Genomic DNA, 15,796 nt, shown 5'->3' with positions numbered 1-15,796 from the left:
TAATCACCACCCTACAAAACTGAGGCTCTATGTGTAAAGCAATACACTGTTTTAAATAAAATTTCTAGAGATTTTAATTCTATTTTTTAATGTAAAACAACAACAGTACCCCCAATAAAAAGAAAACTCTTTGAACAGCCAGAATAGTTAAAATCCATGAGAATCTTGAAAAAACTGCTAAAATCCTGTATTTGACAATGTTTCAGAAATTTAACTGCCACAAAGTTTGATAGAAAAAACATATGGTGATTATTTCCAGATTAATCAAAAAAAGAAAGAAAGAAAAGGGGGTTACAATATTAAATTTTCCTTGATTTTCCCCCAAATATCCATTTTTTCCATGATCAAGTAACAAGTAAAGTATTCAATTTCAGGTCCTAATTATCGAGATCCACCATAACAAAATTTGTGTATTATCCTTGTCAAGAGAAAAACACTGAAATGGTTTGACACTAAAAACCAAATCTTGTCAGCCACACCAAAACAAAACTTTAACAAAACATCATAATAAGAGTTCAACTTTGGCTGCTATAGGTACAACTACACTTAACAAAGGATATGAAAGCATAAGATATAACATTACAAATCATTTTAAACTGAAATACGTCCTACTTTCAGTCAAAAAATAAATTTCATACCTCATAAGGCAGTCACACACGCATACATATATTAAGTTTTCAAATATGTTGGTTTTTCTTATAGTATTATCATGTAGCCCATTTCACACTTTGCCCCATATATCAATAAACAACTTCTGAAGATACACAGGTATATCTCCCGTGTCCTACATACCTTCCTGCACAAAATCAGTCACTTTGTTTTGTTTTTCTACTGAAAATTTTGTCGGTAAGCTTAATTAAAACATTAACATGTATGTAATTTTGCCCTTAAGTATACACATCTAGCCATGGAAACTTAATCAAAAGTTTTTAAAAACTTTAAATGTAACTTACAACTTAGGCTACTAAATAATTCTGTCGAATGCATATGTGTGTAGCATAAAAATAACAAAAACAACAAAATTGTAACTTTCATGTGTATATATATATATATATATAAATACTTTGTTCAAAATGTGCTCTTTTTCAAATTCATTCCTGACAAATATATAGCAACTTATTTTGAATTTTTGAGAGAAAATAGTGCCAGTTAAAGAAATCAAGAAAATGTTTAATTCTAAATAACAGTAATGGATTTGTTGGAAATACAATAATCAAACTCTTTTTCCTTTTAATTTTCATTTTTCAATATAAAATACAAGGAATCCATGGTCTTCAACAAGAGTGCTAAATACAAAACATAGGTCTCTGTGCTTATATTATTCCACATAACTTCAGGACAGAAATAGGCTTGACCTGAACTGGACATCACAAATACAACTGTGTAGTCCTGGCCAGTGAGCTGGGGCAAGGATCAAGACACCTCTGATCTACCTGCAGGCTGTCAGCAGAGAAACCATCTGTCATCAGGTGTTCAGGTGTAGCCAAGGTGTGAACTACAGGTAGCATATTACCAATAAAGGCAACAAGTCAGGTGCTATAGTTGACATAGATAGGGCAGCTAGAGTAGCTAGAGGGAACCATCCATCTTGTTCTAATCACCATTTTGAATGACCAGGACAGAAAATATGTAATACACACAGTGTATCTCTAAATATTTACAGTAGTAGTGCCAGTGCTTGTCAGAGCAAACTCGCCTTATGTTATTGGACACAGTAGAAGTTGTAAAGTAGTCCACTCTCTCGTCAACAACACCTTCAGATAACAATAATACATAAAATTTATACATATATTGCCATAAATCATGATGTAGGGAAAGAGTGGGATATGGCAAATAAACAAATATTTGGAAAGGAGTCCTAGCCACAGATTGATGGAAATAATATTACACAGTAGGGGTCTAGTTATTAAACTGAAGTAAACATTTATTCCTCTACCACCTATTCTCCAGCAATTCTGAGAAAGCTTATCATGTCTATATAACTGGTTTCTACTGGATTATTTTTGTTTGTTTGTTTTTCCCGTACTGAAGGCAAAACAGTGATTTACCTCATTTTATTCCAGGAATTCATATTTGATTGAATCTTTTTTTTTTTTTTTTTTTGAAATAGGCAGCTGTTTATTGAATTATAACAGTGCAAGAATCTTCTTAAACTGAAATATCCTTTTGTTTTTCATTCCAGACACAGGGATTACATCAAACAATAACCACACACATCCAGCTATCTGATCCTTGGCCAGAACATGCATGATAGCAATACAATCAGTCATAAAGCACAGAAGCTGTGAGTTTGTCTTCTTGAAGTTATTTAGTTATAGTATGTTTGACTCCAACTGGTGTGATATTTTACAGTTGTGCCAAGTATACACACCCCTCTTTATCACAAAGAAAACTGTGTAGTTCTTTACAAGCACCTGTATAGCAACTGTGCTGCTATTCAAATGTATATAATAACTTCAACCTATACAGTATATTGTCAATTTGATGCATTACATATCATGAAATTTAAAAGCAAAAGTTTAGAAATTGTTAAGTGTATTATCTAGTGGTCAATCAAAGTTGCAATAGTTTGTACACCTGCTATTTCATTTAAAAATGCCTTGATATTAATTAATGTAAACAATAGCTCGTCTACCTGGATTTTGCTATCATGAAGATGCCACAGTACTTCATCAACTACTTTCTAACATTTCAATGTTAATGACAATTCTGACCAATTATTCCTTCATTTCATATATATTCTCTAGGTTTCTAATTTAATCCCTTTGTCAAAATACCAGGTGAAAGGCAATGGTGAAGTTATTCATGACCATTTTACAGGAATGTTAGCATACATTTCTTCTGTATATAGCCAGTAATTAAAAGTATAAAAGTACATAGTTGTGACTGACCAGCTGGTATAACTGTGTATTTTCTCCTCAACACAAAGGTGGGGACATTCCTGATAAGTTACAATACCATGTTGCTGCTGGAGAGAGTTTATCCAGTGTCATCCCTATCTCCAAAAGCTGCTGCTGTGAATCACACCTTGGTATCCATCACCGCCCAAACATCATAAACCAGCATCACAGAGAAGGCTTCATGGACTTGATATATGATTTGTAAGTAAGGTACATTAATAAGGTCAATAAATGCTCACAACATGACCTTTGATCTTGCACGAAGTTTTCCTCATCCTGTATATACAATCAGTAAAACGGTAACATTCATTGCCTCCTGTGAATAGCTTGTTTTCCTATTTAACGGATAAAAATCATTTTCTGTACATCATAATTCCCTTCTTGCTATTTCCAAACTGTGTTGCCATCAAAGCTAACACTTCCCTGGAAGTGCCGAAATCTTTCTGGCTACTGCAAGATGTTCTTTTTTTCTTTCTTTTACCCAAAGCAGTCAAGATTTAATTAAACATTTTTTAAATTGAAATTCACTCTAACTTAAGTCTTTAGAAGATGGATCTGATGTCCATAGACACTCTAACTTAAGTCTTCAGAAGATGGATTTGAAGTCCATAGACACTCTAACTTAACTCTTTAGAAGATGGATCTGATGTCCATAGACACTCTAACTTAAGTCTTTAGAAGATGGATTTGAAGTCCATAGACACTCTAACTTAAGTCTTAAGAAGATGGATCTGAAGTCCATAGACACTCTAACTTAAGTCTTTAGAAGATGGATTTGAAGACCATAAACACTGTAAAAAATGAGACTGAATACCATTATGTCCCAGGATCTAAGATAACACTTTATTTCCAACTTGAACAAAATAATAAAAGTCTCAAGAGCCCAACCAGTCTAGAAGTTTATCACAACTCACCATGCTGGTCCAGTTTACAAGTATGTCCCCGAGTCTGACTAGACACAGAGTATAACTCAACACAGGTCCCTATACTTGGCCTGGGATGGAAGTAAAGTATACAAGGATGTCCCTAAACCAGACCAGACTTAGACAGACTCAAAAGTATAACTCACCACACAGGTCCCTATACCAGACCAGGCCTGGGCTGGAAGTAAAGTATACAAGGATGTCCCTAAACCAGACCAGACTTAGACAGACTCAAGAGTATAACTCACCACACAGGTCCCTATACCAGACCAGGCCTGGGCTAGAAGTCAAGTATACAAGGATGTCCCTAAACCAGACCAGACTTAGATAGACTCAAGAGTATAACTCACCACACACGTCCCTATACCAGACCGGGCCTGGGCTGGAAGTAAAGTATACAAGGATGTCCCTAAACCAGACCAGACTTAGACAGATTCGCGAGTATAACTCACCACACAGGTCCCTACACCAGACCTGGCAGTGAAGAGTATACAATGATGCACATACAGCCAAGGTAGAGATAACGGATTAAACACAGCAGACATCTTCCTTCATGCTTCACCGTCATTCCAACCAAAGATGCATGCCTTCATACTGACTTTTTAACTGTAAACAATTTTCACTTGGATCTATTCGGTACTTTCCAATTGTATCCTATGAATCAAACAGCGTTATCACACTTGCTTACTGTCCAGGCTCTCGCTTTTTCTCTCCTGAATCAGAAGTTTAATTTCACTTGATGTGTTTTTCTACATCTGAGATTTTTTATGTAGATTTTAATAAGCAGTCTCATTACATGGCACACTGACACTTGGTACAGAGACAAAATGGAGAAAGACTGACTGCAGAGTGTCAAGCTCACACACATAACAACTCTATTTCCTAGGAATGACACCAGAAAACTCTCATGACAAAGATATCAAAACTTGTTTCATTATTTAACAATTACAGACTGAATTAGATAACAAATTGGTCTGGTGAAATATAATCAGTCACATACAAGACAGTACTCCATATATTCAGAATGAATTTCTGTTCTCAGTCTATACAATGATAAACTAGTTTGGTATCTTTTTCAAGGGTTAAAACCTTTTAAGTTTGACATACACAAAATGTATTCTTACTCTTTTTACAATTAGTGAATTTTAGATAAAAGGTTTTAATCATTGGTACCCGGATTTTGATACTGTGATTCATGTAGAAATTGCTTCCTGATCATCCCTGCTTCAGTCATCATGAACAAGTCTATTTCAGTATCAATTTCCAGTATTTTCTAAATTTCTCGAGCGTTTAGTGACATGACAAATGGTACATTGCCTTTTTCAGAAAGTAACAAACAATCACTGGACTGATTGCCATATTATAACGTAAACATGTTATGCATTACATATCAAAATAGCCAGAAGTTGTTGATTTTTAAAGTCTATGCTTTTCTACATACTGAATTGACTGATCGATCAACCTACATCTCCAATATCACTGAAGGATTGCATTGTCATGATCATGTTTTACATATACTCTATCTTTTCCCAATCTTCAGGTTACACATACTTGATTTGTATGACATGGTTTTCCCAGAGGGTAATTAAAAGATCACATTTCTTACCTGGAGTGATGAACCTTTCACTTTAAATACTGTTGTTCTTTTATTTTTCTGCTCTTTGTCATTTTCTAAGCAAATCCTTTTGTAAATTTACCTCTATATTTACATGTAAACTTACCTAACAGCTTTTGACAGTGATGTAAGTTCCAACTTCGGGGTTCCCGTTTCCCATTAACAGTCGTCACAGGACAGTTTTCTGGAGATACATTAACACATTCCGTAGTTAACTTATTTCCCTTAAAGTAATGATCTGACAGTTGCATGGAAGGAACAATTTTCATCCAATCAATGGTATCGATATAACACAAGTTAGGATTCTTCTCCAATCGAACTGCACCTCTTTCAATGGTTGTCAAGCCAATTAATCCAATATCCTCCATGTCTATAGTCTCATAGATGACGAGAGAGTAGAAATAAAACAGGTCTTGTCCTCGTATTACTGCCAGATTAGGGAAGATCTGACTTAAACTGCGTAGACCATACACTCGGTAAAGCAACACATAGTGAGTGACTTCCACAAGATCAGGAAAACTAAGTTGATCATATTGTCCATGTTTTGGTTTCTCAATAAGAACAATTTTAAGAAAACCTTCAATCACTGTACAATTGGCCAGCTTCCTCTTGAAATCTTTCACGTAATTCCTAATGTCTATGCTTTCACAAACTGTAAAGATAGAAAATAAACCATATGAAGTTAAGTTTGCATTGATAAACATACAATTAATAAATTAATACTAATATTTCTTATATTCAATTTCATATTGAACACAAAAGAGTGCAGCTAAGACAATAATTTTGTATTCGACCTAATGTCCTGATTTTTTCCTTATTACTGTAACAGTATGAATGAAAGAGCTAGAAAATTCTAAATGGAACACATACCTAGATAATCTTATGAATCATAATATTATTTTATTGGTTTAATTTATCAAAACAGCTGTACCTGCATAAATGTTTGTCATTATATCACACATCTACATGATAATATAGTGTAATATGCACCTAGCTCATAAATAACGCCATGCAGATACTAAATGAAACACAATATTACCCTGAAAGGAAGACAAATTTTTAAATGTTAAAAACCAAAAACAAAATTATAAACTGGTATAACAGGCTAGATAAAATCAACATTAATAATATGCATTACAATACCAATTTACACAATATGAAACATTATCAAAACAAATTTGAATATTGATAAATAAACATAAATTGATCAATTACCATAATGTTAGGTTAGTAACAAAAGGGTTTCACACACTCTTCCCTGTTAACTCAAGATATTTTTTAATAACTATCTTTCATGATTCAGTTATCATTATATAAAAAATCCAATAATGTCAGAAAAACACTGAAATGCTCAGTCTGTTTGTCTATTGTTGTTTTAAGTCTGATTAACAGCCAGGGTCATGTAATGATTTGGGTGGTGGAGAAGACAACTGTCCTACCTCTGCCTCAAACCCTAGACCTAGAGGGCTAGTGATAAGGATGGTTGAGCGCCATAACCACTTGGCCACCACAGCCCCTTTACATGCTCAATTTAAAGAGCCTACAGAAATACACTTGAACTATATATTTGATAATAATTACAAATATACAAGAATATGCCAAAATGATTTAACTAGATTTGACACTGTAAAGTGGAGTTTATATGGTCCAAATCTTTCTTTTACCAAAAGCGCAAAGTATGAATTTTTCAAAGAAATCATTAAAGAGACCATGAATTTCTCTATAAATTTCAATATCAACATAAATCATTTCGCAAATATATTTCATCTTTGAAAAAAGCAAAAATGGAATGTCTCAAACATCTACAGTAAGTCAAGGGTAAATAATTAGTAAGTCAAGGATAAATAAAGAGTAGGTACAGGGTAAATAAAGAGCAGGTCAAGGGTAAATAAAGAGTAGGTCAAGGGTAAATAAAGAGCAGGTCACAGGTAAATAAAGAGTAGGTCAAGGGTAAATAAAGATGAGGTCAGGGGTAAATAAAGATGAGGTAAAGGGTAAATAAAGAGCAGGTCAAGGGTAAATAAAGAGTAGGTCAAGGGTAAATAAAGAATAGGTCAAGGGTAAAGAAAGAGCAGGTCAAGGGTAAAGAAAGAGCAGGTCAAGGGTAAATAAAGAGCAGGTCAAGGGTAAATAAAGAGCAGGTCAAGGGTAAAGAAAGAGCAGGTCAAGGGTAAATAAAGAGTAGGTCAAGGGTAAATAAATAGTAGGTCAAGGGTAAATAAAGAGCAGGTCTAGGGTAAATAAAGAGCAGGTCAAGGGTAAATAAAGAGTAGGTCAAGGGTAAATAAAGAGCAGGTCTAGGGTAAATAAAGAGTAGGTCGGGTAAATAAAGAGCAGGTTAAGGGTATTTAGAGAGTAGGTCAGGGGTCAATAAAGAGTAGATAGTTAATCAAGGGTAAATAAACTTACACAATTTTATATTTCATTTGAGATACAGTCATAATACATGAAAAAGTATTTTTCAGCAGAAATTAAAAACCTAATACAATTTAAAGTTATGTTTGTACCCAAGTTACAGTATCATGATGAATTCAACTTTTGTCACATTGTAATCAGTTTCCGTTTCTGTACTGACATTAAAGACTTCATGATGGTTCTGCATTTGGTGGCATTCACTGCATCTTAAATCCATCAATATTGATAAATGCCCTCCTAAGCATTGAACTGTCTATATGCCACTTGAGTCCAAGTAAATGACAAAGAATTGTGATATGAAGTTGTCATTTATTTTGACCTTAAATGACATAAAGAGACACTTCAATACATTATTCAATAAAGCCCCCTATCTTCAGTTTCAATGGCTGCAGGACAGATGTGTTCTCCCAGTATTAAGAAGTTATCAATTTTAAATGAAATGTATTGAAAATTCTTTAAATTTATGAAATACAAGCAAAAACAAATACATTTCAACACAATCACACTTTAAATATAAACAGTTAAGTATCATTTTTATGTATTTAAATTTTGGGTGACAGCCAACAAGTCAAATTAGAGATGCTGTTTATGTTAGGATTGTTTTTGTAATCAACTGCAATGTTTTACAATTCTGTAAAGGAAAATAATGGAACCTCATATAGAGAAATTTACATTTAACATACTTCAATATTGAGATTAAAAATCTTTAATTCTCAATTCCTTGACATTTCTTGTCTACAAAACCCAAAACTTGCTAGCAATTATGTCAGGTATAATGTATGATGTGCTGTTCTTGTGTTATTTGGAACTATTGAACACACAGATACATTTTGCCAAATTATACGAAACTTTCTGCCAATTTTTACAGAAGCCGACACATCTTCATTTACAGTAATGAATATGTAATAACAAGAGACCTAACGACCTTGATGGTCACCTGAGAGAAGTAATATTGAATATAAAGGTTAAAGGATTGTTATCAAGTGTCAGGAAACAGAAATTGTGACACTGAATATAGAGTCAATACATGCATTACATCAAAACTGTCATCCTATACTAATAATTCTTATAAAGTTATTTCCAGTGGGAAATAACCAACGCTAAGCTCAAAATTGCAATTTGACCACTTTTGGCCCCGTTCAGCAGCCCCTGGGGGTCTGTCAGGATCAAAATGGGCATACCATCAAGCTATCAACCTTCACTCATAATTCTAACCAAGTTTGAAATATTTCTAATGGGAATTAAACAAATTATGCTAAAAAATCTAGTTCTCCTATATAAACAATAATAAACTTTACCTCTTCCTCACGGGGAAATTTGAGACCCTGGGGCTATTGAATTCACAATTTGGTAAAGCATGATTCCATTCATGAAGAGTATTTGATTCTACCTTATCTGGGTGTTGAGAAGAATATTTTTGAAATCCAAATCAATTTTACCCCTTTTGGCCCCTCAGGCCCCTTGGGGTAGGGGACTGTATAATTCACAATTTTGGTTCACCTTAGGCCAGGGAAGATTTTTGCAAAATTTCATTGAAATCGGATCAGATGTTTTAATGAAGAAGTCAAAAGTGTTAAATTGTTAACAGACACACAACACACAATCTAAAAATTAATGAAATTTTTGTGAGTATATATAATATTATATTCTGCTGGTGCTATCATCTTTACACGCATAAAATAATATTTTTCTAGTCTTAACAGCTATACACACATAACACTACATATTCAAATAGAGAACTGATCCAAGTTAATGTACAACAGTAGTATACATCTTTTATGAATGAAAAATTGAACAGCCGGAACAGGGCCTCTGAATACTATATCACTGTAGGCTTCAGAGAATGAATACCACTTGATGTAATATGATAAGTTAAAAAGGCTTTCTGAGCTCACAGGGATAATATCAGTCCCCGCTTCCTCCCCCTTCTTTACCTTGACCTCTGATCCCAAATAAGTTCTAACCTTCATCTGCTTATGATAGAAGAACATATTCAGTATGATGTGGGAGCTTATATAAAATACTGACTGATTCAGCCACCTCAACAAAACATCGCAAGAGAGAAAGAGAACAGGACTGCTAGACAGAACTGCCTCACAGGGCAGCCAGCCAGACAGAGGACACAAAAAAGGACAAAGGACACAGGGCAGCTAGAGAGGCAGAGAGATGCAGGAAGACAGCTTCACAGACAGAAAGACACATTCAGAGGACAGCTTCACAGACAGAAAGACACATTCAGAAGACAGCTCCACAGACAGAGAGATACAAAAGAACATCCTGAATAACAGAAAGACACATGACAGCTACACAAGCAGAAAGATGTAGGAAGACTGCCATACAGAAAGGTATAAAAAGATAACAAGAGGGACAGAAAGACAGCCAGCTAGTCAGACAGAGAGACAAAGAAAGACAGCTCATCTAGTCAGACAGACACACATAGAAAGACAGCCAGCTAGTCAGACAGAGAGACAAAGAAAGACAGCTCAGCTAGTCAGACAGAGAGACAAAGAAAGACAGCCAGCTAGTCAGAGAGACAAAGAAAGACTGCTCAGCTAGTCAGAGAGACAAGGAAAGACAGCTCAGCTAGTCAGACAGAGAGACAAAGAAAGACAGCTCAGCTACAGCAACACAGTCACAGGACAGTTAGAGAAAAAGATACAAGAGGTCACCAAGAGGAACAGGAAGACACGGTGTAGCTAGACAGACAGAAAGACAGCTAGACAGACAGGAAAATACTAGAAGACACAGAGAAGGAAAGAATGACACATTTTTCAGGGCACGCACAGCTAGACAGACAGAAAGATGCAGGAAGACAGCTAGACAGACAAAAAAGATACAGTCACAGGACATTTAGATAGACGGACACAAGAAAACAGACAAAAAAACATACTGAAGATTGATAAACAGACATGCATACATCATGGATGCATGTTATCCAAATAAACTCTCTAACCAATATCATTTACAAAAGGTCGCACATAAATATTCCAACAGGTTCAATAATTAGAACTGTCAGCTTCAACCTTACATTAGAATGCTTAGCTTATACACAGATTTGACAGTAGCCAATTTACCAATGACAAATACTAAATGAACTCAAAATGTTACACTTGTGTTTAGCATAGTTCTACAACTTTCCATTTGTATGAAAATTTGTACTGCATATATTCATACAACTGATAAAATCTGCATTAATGCACTAACATTTGTTATGTATGTACAGCGCACCACATATAGATCTTTTTTTTTTAGAAAATTTTGAATTATTAACATAGCATTATAACAACAATAAAACAATAGTGGCTACAGGTTAAACATAAAAAGCTATTAGAATGTTACATAGAGTTTTTAACAAAACACAAATAAATTCTTGTTAACAAAACAGAGAGGCACATTTGATTTAGTGAATGTCATGATCACTTAATTCAAACAGAGGTGTAATCAATGAATGTCTCTCTCTAAGGTAAATTCAAATGCACATGCGTAATCAATGTCTACTTATATTATTCAAATTTGAAACCTGAACTCAGATATTCATAAACTTGAAGTCATGCACACTGTTTCACTCTTTGCACCTGAGTATATCTCAAGACAAATTGACAAATTAGCTGTAAACCTCATTGATATGCCTGATTGATATGCAAGTTCACAGGTTGTCTTATTTGTGTACATCTCCAAGTTATACACCTGTCTACCTAAATCATCGCCTAGCAGTGTAATTGAAGAGGACTAACAGGTCTGCGACATCCCATTTTAATATTACTACAACAAATTTTGCTCCACTCCTTTCTACGGTCAATTATATTGCCATAAGCTGAATGATTATTCTTTATGCGTCTCGTCAATGTAATCAGTGTTTCCTCAGTCTTCATTACACTTCCTATACATAAACAAAAGTTGCCGGAACAATTCAGCTAAAGATTTCTTCAATTCACTTTGTATCATTTCTTCATCATTATTATGATGAAAACATTTTAAAAAACCTATGAGGTACTTCCAGAAAACAATATTTACTTCCAGATGATCCTGTTTTGGGATGTAATCTGATTAAACCAAAATTATACCAGAACTGTCAATGTTAAACACTGCTGTAACAATTTGTGTATTCAACATCTGGCTTCTCAAGCTGTTTTACAAAGGTGACCAATGGAGAGTAAAATTGTAAGTGTATCTGTATGTAAATTTATTGAATTTTTCAAGATTAAGAAACGAAAAATATGAAAAAAGTTAGGAATATTTGACATGTTTAACTGAATCCTCTGATTAGAAAATGCTACAATAATTATATATAATGTCTTGTTTTGAAGAACTGAAATCTGATCTAACCAGACTATTTTGCTTAAGTGACTTCATACTGTTATGTTTGGTTCTGTATAAAAGCATATGAATTTAAAATAGGAAGTACAACTTTAGCAAACATTTAGGTCCTACTTAGGTCCTATGTCAGCTGTTGAAAAAACTGAATTTATAACTTAATATATTATTTCCCTTACACATTTTTTATTATGTTCTAAAATTTCAATATTACAGTATTCATGAAATACATTATTATCTGTATAATTCTACTTTTTGTACACAAACATCATATTTTTCAACCTGCTTGTTTGAACATGAAAAATATATTACATATACCAGTATATTTTATTCCTTCAATTATAAGTTATATATAATATACCACAATCAATACCAGTTGTGGGCATATTTTACTAAAAAGGTGATAATATGAATATGGTAAATATGTAAATAAATATCCTGAGTATGTGATTAGGATACAGTCTCATTCTTTCATATGCCACAGATTGATTTGTGTGACCCTGCAGCCTTTAATAAAACTAAATCATGAATATGTAAACATAGCGACACACAAACATTTCTATGTAAATATTCGTAAACAACCAGCAGTCTTTAAGTTCTAGACTCATTAGTCAACAGTAAACAGGTGTCCCCGAACCATAACAGTAATCTATTTCCTTAAATAAACCAAAATAATTCAAAAGCATTTCTCCGCAGACTTAGACAAAGTACTGAGAGTAATGCAAGGGGAAATAAGGTAAAAGTTTGATTTCCTATTCCCTTAACCATTCAGGGTTTAGTTTCTAATCCCCTTAACCATTCAGGGTTTAGTTTCTAATCCCCTTAACCATTCAGGGTTTAGTTTCTAATTCCCTTAACCATTCAGGGTTTAGTTTCTAATCCCCTTAACCATTCAGGGTTTAGTTTCTAATCCCCTTAACCATTCAGGGTTTAGTTTCTAATTCCCTTAACCATTCAGGGTTTAGTTTCTAATCCCCTTAACCATTCTGGGTTTAGTTTCTAATCCCCTTAACCATTCAGAGTTTAGTTTCTAATTCCCTTAATCATTCAGGGTTTAGTTTCTAATCCCCTTAAGCATTCAGAGTTTAGTTTCTAATTCCCTTAATTAACCATTCAGGGTTTAGTTTCTAATCACCTTAACCATTCAGGGTTTAGTTTCTAATCCCCTTAACCATTCAGGGTTTAATTTCTAATCCCCTTAACCATTCAGAGTTTAGTTTCTAATTCCCTTAATCATTCAGGGTTTAGTTTCTAATCACCTTAACCATTCAGGGTTTAGTTTCTAATCCCCTTAATCATTCTGGGTTTAGTTTCTTTTAAAACCAATAATTAAGACAAACAGAAACACTTAACCAGTTACTTAATAAGATATGTGTATTTTCCACCATTGAGACAAGGACTTATACTGCTTATAATACCTACATGTATTTTATCCATGCAATTTGATCATGCATAGAAATCTTTTCTACTAAAAATATCAGAAAACTTGACAACTGAAACAGGGCCTTGAAGGTTAAAAGCAACTAAAAATTGATCACAGAAGCTCAGTTAATGCTTAAATATGTCCACAGTGCATCCCTACCTGGGGGTATTTGTGTTTTTCAGGAGATCATCACAAACTGGCATGTGATGGTGATGCATGTGTCCTTGACTAAGATGTATGTACATATGTTTACCCCAATAGCTCTTCATAGCATGGGAAGAGTATGTACCTTAAATGCCTAAAAAACACATCTGTCAATTAAGTATTAATAAAACACTACTAATGACACAAATCCCATTAGAAGTGTGTAAAAACCTTCAAGAAATGAAGCTGCTGGACCGTTGACAAGGACTTCCTAAAAATAGTAATGGTGACCTTCATCTTGAACCTAGAACCTTGAAGCTCGCAATCGTTCAAACTATCATGGTCCTTTATAAACATATGAAGTTTGATAAAAATTCCATGATAAAATATTGGGAAGGATTTTCTAAATATAGCAATGATGACCAAGGCCCTAGAACCCTGAATTCAAACTCGTTGGAGGTATGTAATGATCCAATGCATTATAGTATAAAGTATGATTAAAATCCCTTGAAAAATGAAGCAACTGGAGTAAATACAAGGATAAGCATTACAATTTTGATGTATGTCCCTAAACCCTCTTTTGAAATTCGCCATGAAGGAATAAAATTATTTTTTGTATTATATTGAAGCTGTTTATGTTATCATCGTTATCAGTGTTTTCAAAATAATAATGTTATATGTAAGAAATGCTCATTATATAGCTAGTACTGATCTTTTTCGCCAGGGGATTGTATTGAGTAATCAAAATGACCTCAGGGGAGTTGTATTGAGTAATCAAAATGAGCTCAGGGGAGTTGTATTTAGTAATCAGAAAAAGCTCAGGGGAGTTATATCCAGTAATTAGAATGAGCTCAGGGGAGTTGTATCCAGTAATCAGGATGAGCTCAGGGGAGTTGTATCCAGTAATCAGGATGAGCTCAGGGGAGTTGTATCCAGTAATCAGGATTAGCTCAGGGGAGTTGTATCCAGTAATTAGAATGAGCTCAGGGGAGTTGTATCCAGTAATCAGGATGAGCTCAGGGGAGTTGTATTTAGTAATCAGAAAAAGCTCAGGGGAGTTATATCCAGTAATTAGAATGAGCTCAGGGGAGTTGTATCCAGTAATCAGGATGAGCTCAGGGGAGTTGTATCCAGTAATCAGGGTGAGCTCAGGGGAGTTGTATCCAGTAATCAGGATGAGCTCAGGGGAGTTGTATCCAGTAATCAGGATGAGCTCAGGGGAGTTGTATCCAGTAATCAGGATGAGCTCAGGGGAGTTGTATCCAGTAATCAGGATGAGCTCAGGGGAGTTGTATCCAGTAATCAGGATGAGCTCAGGGGAGTTGTATCCAGTAATCAGGATTAGCTCAGGGGAGTTATATCCAGTAATTAGAATGAGCTCAGGGGAGTTGTATCCAGTAATCAGGATGAGCTCAGGGGAGTTGTATCCAGTAATCAGGATGAGCTCAGGGGAGTTGTATCCAGTAATCAGGATTAGCTCAGGGGAGTTGTATCCAGTAATCAGGATTAGCTCAGGGGAGTTGTATCCAGTAATCAGGATTAGCTCAGGGGAGTTATATCCAGTAATTAGAATGAGCTCAGGGGAGTTGTATCCAGTAATCAGGATGAGCTCAGGGGAGTTGTATCCAGTAATCAGGATGAGCTCAGGGGAGTTATATCCAGTAATCAGGATGAGCTCAGGGGAGTTGTATCCAGTAATCAGGATGAGCTCAGGGGAGTTATATCCAGTAATCAGGATGAGCTCAGGGGAGTTGTATCCAGTAATCAGGATGAGCTCAGGGGAGTTATATCCAGTAATTAGAATGAGCTCAGGGGAGTTGTATCCAGTAATCAGGATGAGCTCAGGGGAGTTGTATCCAGTAATCAGGATGAGCTCAGGGGAGTTGTATCCAGTAAGAGTAAGCCGAGGTGTGTTCTAGCCCGTAAATAGTATACAATTACTAATGAGATCTTTTTAATTGGTGTTTTTTTATGATGATTAAAATTCTTTAAAGAATGTAATAACTATTGAGTACTGGCTTAATGTTCAGCTTGTAATGAAGGAGAATTATAAATACATTAC

General features: G+C 34.8%; 1 protein-coding gene across 1 annotated transcript in view; it reads right to left on the bottom strand.

Moving 5' to 3' along the window:
* LOC132559489 (insulin-like peptide receptor) overlaps positions 1–15,796 on the bottom strand; it is a 70,782-nt gene that overhangs the window by 35,898 nt on the left and 19,088 nt on the right. Inside the window, exon 2 of the mRNA XM_060224115.1 lies at positions 5,545–6,090. Coding sequence (XP_060080098.1) covers positions 5,545–6,090 — 546 coding nt within the window. The remainder of the gene's footprint in view (positions 1–5,544; positions 6,091–15,796) is intronic.

The sequence above is a fragment of the Ylistrum balloti genome, unplaced genomic scaffold (genome assembly GCF_031769215.1).
Source record: "Ylistrum balloti isolate Yb309-2 unplaced genomic scaffold, AGI_CSIRO_Ybal_v1 Utg370924, whole genome shotgun sequence".
In the NCBI taxonomy this organism is placed as follows: domain Eukaryota; kingdom Metazoa; phylum Mollusca; class Bivalvia; order Pectinida; family Pectinidae; genus Ylistrum; species Ylistrum balloti.
The sequence above is the reverse complement of the archived record's forward strand: the minus strand, read 5'-3'. Positions and strand labels throughout refer to the sequence as shown.